General features: G+C 35.2%; 1 protein-coding gene across 1 annotated transcript in view; it reads left to right on the forward strand.

Annotated features, from left to right (window-relative positions):
* Positions 1-3000, forward strand: part of LOC117376203 (serine/threonine-protein kinase N2-like) — a 29513-nt gene extending 26513 nt beyond the window's left edge. Inside the window, exons 19-20 of the mRNA XM_055224041.1 lie at positions 1344-1424; positions 2336-3000. Coding sequence (XP_055080016.1) covers positions 1344-1424; positions 2336-2539 — 285 coding nt within the window. The 3' untranslated portion in view covers positions 2540-3000. The remainder of the gene's footprint in view (positions 1-1343; positions 1425-2335) is intronic.
* Positions 3001-8236: the final 5236 nt, after the last annotated feature.

Genomic DNA, 8236 nt, shown 5'->3' on the forward strand with positions numbered 1-8236 from the left:
AGTATGTCATGTGAGGGTCAACCTGTAGTTGGGGCAGAGCAGAAGAAATACAGCAGCTGTGGGTGGGTCAGGTCAAAACACTCCTCCACTTTAGGTAATATGGCAAGTAAACACAATAAGACTGAATCTAATGAATGTTCTGTAATTCTGATTTATTAACTATAGGACACTTGGTTCGGCCTGTCACGATGACAAATTTTGAAGTGTGATATATTGCTCAAGTAAATATACACGATAAACGATAATATTGAAACCAAAGTGTAAAGCAGAATTATCCCCCAAAAAGCCTTCTAAATTGGCAATATTGTTTAAAAAAATATGAATTGCAATAAATAAAAAAAAACAGAATGCAGCTCTTAAACCTATAGCGTCGGATGCTATTTGCGGTTGCGGACTTTCCATTATCGTACTCCGCAACCAGTTTTGCTATCATATAAATTCAAATGGCATCTCAAACCAGAGGCATGGGGCTCTTTAAATATGTTACTGCCATTACGGTAATGTGCTTACGTTGAGAGTTCAGGTGCAGAGCACAGGTGCCACCGGGATTCTCCCAGTCAGTTATTTGAAGCATCAAATGAAAAATAAGGATGGATATGTAAAATAGAGGTAGTCTTGTGAAAAAAGGCAAAAGTACATGCTTATACTTCCTTTAACATGATTTTTATGGCTAAAAAAAATATAAAAGTTTAGGCTATATTGGTCTATAATGTGCTCAGTCCTTAAAGGGTTAAGTAATTAGTTTGGGTCTATAATGAGTCGTAGAAGTTCATAATTCGACCTTCTACAACTCAAATCTCATCATAGTACAGAAAACTAACAAAATATTTCCCACTAGTACAAAGAAAAAGTCTTCATGATAATTATAGACCCCTATAAAGTATTCCATGTATTATGTATTGAATAAGCAAGTATAGTATTTATCGTGACCAGCCTACACATGGTCTTTGTGTTAACATCTTTTCAACTGTGCAAAGAAGGCAATTTCATCTTTTAACAATGCATTTGATTCACAAAACCACATGAACAAAGCCGGTGGTGGTCTGTGCACACGGCCACGTTATCAATAGAGTGTAAAACACAAGGTAACTATAAGAGCCTCTTCACTGATCCAGACACTTTTAGTCCCCAACTCTCCTAAAAGCTTCTGTGCTGTTTCCTATGAGGTCATTAGTTTAAATGTGCATGGGTTAAGGTTGAACCAAGTCCCAACATTTAGGCCTTTTTTTTCTCCAACTCAGGTAGGTGGTATTGGATTTTAATTCGGGTCTTACTAATCAGAAAAAAAATCACTGTAATACACCATTTCCTTTTTGTATTTTCACACTTTAAATGTTTTGCAGCTACTGAAGAGAAACCCTTTAAAACGACTTGGTTCAGGAGAAAGAGACGCCAACGAGATCAAGGGGGAGAAGTTCTTTGAGGTCAATATTATGTTATGATGATATTCTATTAAAAACCCTAATATAACTTAAATTTCAGTTGTGGCTAATTCCCAATTCCACCATTTAAAATTGCATTATGTTCCACTTCACTTTTGTGTCCAGCTTCCATCCAAATTTAGAATGTTTTTGTTTAGAAACTATTAATCAGTGGTGGAATGTAACAAAAATAGAAAAGTACTGTACTTGCATACAAATTTTAGATATCTGTATTTTATTTCAGTCAATTTTAATGTGGATACTTTTTACTTTTACTTCACTATATTTGAGAGCAGGTATCTGTACTTTCTACTCCACTACATTTTTAACAGTATTTTTTATTACTGTTTGAGATCTGCTGAAAAGGCTGAAGGGTTTATTTTTAACATATTCATAATTTGAGCAAACTAATGTATACAGATAAAAACAGCTGGATTTTTTTATTTTATTCAGTTGATTCAGGACAAAAACAGTTAATTTGAAGCTTTATTAGATCTTAAAATCTGCACAAAATACTTTTACTTTTTTCTCTTAAAGTACATTTTTAAATGGGCAAAAAAATCTACTTAAGGAACAAAATTAACAAAATTTTCTAACACTCTTAATAACTTTTAATAGGTGTAAAGCCACTTGGTAAAGTGTAAAGACCTATTGTGGAACATTTCTCCCAGTATGTAGACTAGACGGGTGTTTTTATTTGTTGAAAATACATTGAACTTGTAATTTGTTGTGGAGGCAGGCCTCCCACTTGTCATCTCCATGGAGATGTGGCTGCTTATCAACACTGCCAGTATGTTCTATTTATGCATAAACATAACATTTATGGACAGTTAATTTGTTCTTGTTTTGAACAAACCTATGATGTTTTGCAGTATGGCTTTAAGCACAACTTCTGAAAACCTGTTGTGTTCCAGAGCATAGACTGGGACGCGCTGCTGCTAAAGAAGCTGCCTCCTCCCTTCATGCCCGTGATAAAGGCGTCTCTGGATGTGAGTAACTTTGACAGTGACTTCACAGCACTGAGGCCTGAGCTGTCCCCTCCCTCCTCCCCCACGGCCCTCACCCAGGAGCAGCAGGACACATTCAAGGACTTCGACTTCTGCGCGCTGCATGGATAAAATGAAACGACTCCACGTGGTAAACAGGGAGAGGAGGTTAAAGGTCCTGTATTATGCTAAATATACTTTTTAACATTTTGCTACCATGCTAATAAGCTAATGTTGTCCCTTTAACAAAAACATATCTGAAGTTGTGTTTTGTTCAATTCATGTTTAAACATTGTGTGCACGTCACGCCACAACATTCGTTCCACAAAGAGCCTGTGGGATTATGTCAGTGATGATGTCATAGCTCTACCTCCAGGGCATAAATTGTCAGCGTGGTAATTGTTGTTAACATTACCACGACAGCATAAATCTGGCCTCTGTAAATTGTGAAATGCACATAAAACTCATTGCGGTGAATAATTAGGATAATAACTTTGGGCCAGTGTAAAGTCTTCAAAATTAAATAGTTCCATTTCCATGTTTTTAAGACAGTAAAAATCTGGTATAGTGCCTTTAAACAATGTATTTTATCGAAAAAAACAAAAACAAAAGGGGGGAAAAAAATCACTATAACATCAAAAATAGTGTCATTTACAGAGGCATAGTTGTTGGTTAAGCAAAAACAATATAAAAATGGTAAATCACTCAAATATACAAATGTATGAGCTTGCAAACTAAATCTTAAACATTAATACAAACTATTATACTCTATTTAATACATTTTCCTTTCCAGAGCTTGGTGAGGAAAATGCATTAAATAGGTTCCATTTTGTGACATCATCAGGTGGTAATCATGGATGTACTCCTTTGTGTTTTTAAAGACTATTCTATTTCTATATACATACATTAGTTCATTCAAAATAAAATAGCATAATATGGGACCTTTAAATGAAGAGTTCTTTAGGATGAACAGGGTGGACTCATGGCTTTAGAAGTGTAAAAGGGACAGGTTTGGACTGGGCTAAAGTTGTCTCTCTCTGGGCCCCCGGGACACTCAAAGCTCTTGGGTGTCTTGCTTCGTGGCCTTTGCTTCCTTTGAGTTAAAAAACAGTAGTTTAGAGACGTTAGCTTTTCTATGCATCACTGTGACAGACGCGCACTGCCTTGGACCAAAACAACTATTCATATCTTCTGTTTACGCTGCAAAAAGTCACAACTGAATGTGTTAAAGGTGCACAATGGAACTTTCCTGGAGTAAGCTGTGTCACTTGCTTGTTTCCAGGGAGATGTGATTGCTTTGCCTATAATGTGTGTCAATAAATGTATGTGTCTATCATGCATTTATCCAATCAGCTGTTAACTGTGTAAAAATACAATGAAAAACAAGCATTTTTACTGTGAGCAGGTTCACCTCTCCACAGACCTGACGTGTAACTATGCCTGACCATGCATTTATCTGATCGCAGCGGTTTTAGTGCTCAGAAATACAAGGGAAAAACTTGCATTTTTACTCTTGAGTGGAGTCGCCTCTCCACAGATCTGGCCTGCAACTTGACCTGTTTGCATCACCTGCTTGTTTTCACAGAGATAGATACATTTAGTGACTTAATTAAGCAATCAATCAAAATACTGTGGAACATTTCAGACAAACGCAATAACATCTCAAGACGGATAGTTGGCAGACTTACACCAGAAAAGTTACATCGTCCACCATTAAAATGACAAAATCATGGAACTGATTTGAGTAGTTTTGACTTATTTAACTTGATTATAGAGTTAAGTGTGATGTCACTTCCGGGTCCATCAGCTGATTGAAAACAATGAACATGGTAGCAACTTGCTCTTTTTTAGCCACGGGACATCTCACATTAAAAAGAGACTGCAGACGTATAAAGCTAACAAGGCTATAAACATGGATCTACAGTTATAACTCTGACAGAAAGTGTACGAAGTAGATTAAGGTAAGAAGCTAGGCTAGGCTAAAATGAAATGTATACACTGGTAATCCTATGTTATACTAGATTATTACTACATTATTTACATATCTGATACAGTTTGTGGTTAAACATACACTTTTGAAAGGCAATTTTCTCTTGTTTGATGAAGAAGGAACAAAAACAAAGATAGAAATCAGTTGTGAAGGTTGGACCTGGAAGTGACATCTGTTAAAATTCTACAGTGTGAAGCGTGCAGGTCAAACACTTAAAACAACTGGTGAAAACAGCAGATGAATCCCTAAGGAGGGCAACCAGCCAGGGAAGATCACTAGAACAGATTAACGCACAATATATTTAGGATGGGACAAAGCACTCAAAGGTGAATAATACATATTACCCAAATTAACTTACTTTTTTTTACACTGTTATGAATGTGCATACATTAATGATAGTCAAAACTACTCTAGATTAATATTCTTATTAATTCATTTTTGCAGCGTAATGTTTATTTTGCCATTATCCAGATTTTGATAAATAGAATAATTATAAAATTCTGAATAAGTTAAAAATGCACTGTGCAACCTTTCTGGTGGAGGGAATGCTATTTTATTGCTTTTCCTACAAGATGGCATTCAACTTTTCTAACTCCATGGCAAAAAGCAGGAAATATCATACCACCAGGCAACGTTATTGGTCAGATTTGTGAAGGGGTGAGCCCACTCACAGCAAGAATGCTTGTTTTTCAAGGTATTTTTAAGCAATAAAAACACCTGCAATGTAATGTAATAAAAGCTAAATGGATCTGTTTAATGCCATACCGCGTAATAACATCTCCATGGAGATAAGCAGGTGGCCAAGAAACGTTATGCAGTGCGCTTTTAGGTTGACAAAATCAGGACTTAATCATTTTAAACATTAACTATTGCTATTCCACTTATCATCCATTTCTAGAATCATCACCAATTCTTATGTTTATTTTATTATTAATCTCGTATTTATTTTAAACTACATCAAATAGTGGTTGGCTTGTAGCGGTGCCCCCGTATCACTAAACGCATGTGCAACCTGTGAATCTTGTGCACTAGCAAAATGTTCTATTAATATTACCACATTTAGCTTGAAGAGAAGAAGCCATAACAAATATATAGACATCACCCACTATATTATATATGAAATAGCCATATAGCCAGAGAAAAGTGTATGTATTTTGAACTAGCAAATAATATTCTGTGATAAAAAATATATATATATATATATATATAATTATTAATGTGCAATAATTAAAATGTAGCTTAGTTTACCCAAAGAGAAAAACGTGTGTTGCATTGTCTCCCATAAATTAGCAAAGTAATTATTTGTTGAAAAAGTTAATATTGTTTACAAATATTAAACTTAAGTTTTTAAAAAGTATAAATTAGAAATGTGTTCATAAAAGAGGTTATTTAGTTGTCTTGTTTTTAGGATTTGGTAGAATGTAAAAAAAAAAAAAAAAGTGGATGAAATTTATAGCAAAGGTCTGTAATAGTTTGTTGTGGATTTGAACAAAAAAAAAATCTGAAATTAGTAGTGGTTAGATCTTCTGCCTGCCTTCTGCCAGGTCCTGGGTTCGATTCATGAGCTGGGTGGAATTCAGTTTGCATACAATAATATGTCAATATAGTTGTTTAAAATACGATTTACAATAAAAAAAGAACATATATATATATATATATATATATATATATATATATATATATATATATATATATATATATATATATATATATATATATATATATATATATATACACACACATATACACACATATACACACACACACAAAATATAACAAAGTTAAAGGGCCCATATTACTCTAATTTCTGATCTATGTTTCCTCATCACAAACATACCTGAATGAAAAAAAAAACCACAACACCAGTTGTGTGTTTGAGGAGGTAACAGCATTATAACATGATTAAAGCTCACAAGAAACTATTTTGTGTAATATAGGAGCTTTAATATTCTAGCATTTGGACAATATTTTGTTCTTATTTAGAATATTGTTCGGGCTTATTTAGAAAAAATATGTTAATAAGTTAATTTCATGTTTATTTAGTTATTTTAGATTTCTTTGGTTTTATGGCAAGTAGATTGTGTTTTTGTAAAGCCACAGACACAATGGTATAGAATCTACTAAAATGCACTGCCCCTTGTGGTCAAAGTTAAAAACTACCCCAAAGCTGATTGATCTATTCTTATACAATTGAACTTAGGGTGCGTTCACACATGCAAACACATCAAAATGGGCACTAAACAGAGATTAAACATGGATCTAAACCAGGACTAGACCAGGAGATCTACAATTGGCCCAAACCAAGTCTACTACATCAGGACTAAACTGGGCTCAAACCAGGACCAGGCCAGAACAAGTGTGAATCCAGCTCTATTGATTTGTGGCAGGTTTGGGGTTATAGTCCCTTTATCATTCTTAAATCACTATCTCTGGCGCCCCCTTGAGCTTGAGATCCACAATTGTAATGAAATGTCACTATATTGAATTAATAATATATTAAATAGACTGTTTAATCGTTATGCTTCCACTCAGTGTGAGATTCTAAACAGGAGATGATGTCTGTAGCACTTTGTGTCGATGCTGCTTATGTCCAGATGTCCTAAATGTCCAAATGTAACCGCACACGAATGTTCTGTCTATATTCATAATGAAGTCACCATGGTGTTCTATGTAATCTGCAATACAACATCATCAAGAAATAAACATCTTTGTACAAGACTCTGGTTGAGTTTATTCAATCCTGGATTTAATGATTTTTTAGTTAGTTAATTTTTGCTTTTGTCTAATTTTAGGGCCTATACCCGATTTTGAACCAAGATTGACAAACATATTTTGAAATGTTAGCCCCAACCCCCTGTGAAAGACAAGGTTCTGGGCCACAGGTAGTTGTTTACACCTGGTTCTCACCCAACAACGTCATTGGCAGCTGTTTTCAAGTCACTTGTATCTTAAAAATATTTTTTAAAATATAAGCAATATAATTTTAGTCAAATTTTCTTCCATAAGTAGTTGCTAGTAAAAGGCATTATCAATACAAGCCCTTTAATATTGGTTTGGTTTAGTCTATAGTTGGAAAAAGTACTGAACATTAGTACTTAAGTAGAACAAACCCACTGTGACTGACAAGTAAAAGAAGACTATGAGAAGTACCGGTACATATTGTAGTGTAGGTTCTACTTCTTCAGTTCCTGGTGGATGCCATTCATTTTATTCTGCTTATCCGGTGCTGGGTCAGAGGGGCAGCAGTCTAAGCAGAGACTCCCAGACTTCCCTCACCCCAGACATGTCCTCAAGCTCCTCTGGTGGGACCCCAAGGCATTCCCAGGCCAGCCGAGAGACATACTCCCTCCAGGCCTGATGCTCCACTTAAAAATAATCAGTGTCTACAAATCCATCCATATTGTTTCCTACTGTATGAAACCATTAGAGAGACAGCAGTAAGTACCTGTGGCAAAATAATAACGTAAGGTATATTTTATTGTTCCTCATGAGGGAAAGTCATTCTCTGCATTTGACCCATCAATCAACCAGTGTCACTGAGGTAACTGTCAAGAGTAGTAAGCTGCTGCCGTAGACTCCCTCAGGCAATCCGGGAATCGAACCTTGAACCTTCTTGCTGTGAAGAGTAAGTACTCGGCAGCTGTGCCACCTACATATACTGGTAGTATTAAATGTAGTGAAGTACATAGTACATACGTTTAATAAAAATCTTGTCAATTTCTTGTACTTGTTTTACCTAATTTGTACATTGTCATAGACTGGGTACTGGTATGCAGACCTTAGTCCCAATTTCTTCACTCTTAATTCAATTATATCTTATCTATTTGACCTTCAGATCC

The sequence above is a fragment of the Periophthalmus magnuspinnatus genome, chromosome 9 (assembly GCF_009829125.3).
Source record: "Periophthalmus magnuspinnatus isolate fPerMag1 chromosome 9, fPerMag1.2.pri, whole genome shotgun sequence".
NCBI classification, from domain to species: Eukaryota; Metazoa; Chordata; class Actinopteri; order Gobiiformes; family Gobiidae; genus Periophthalmus; species Periophthalmus magnuspinnatus.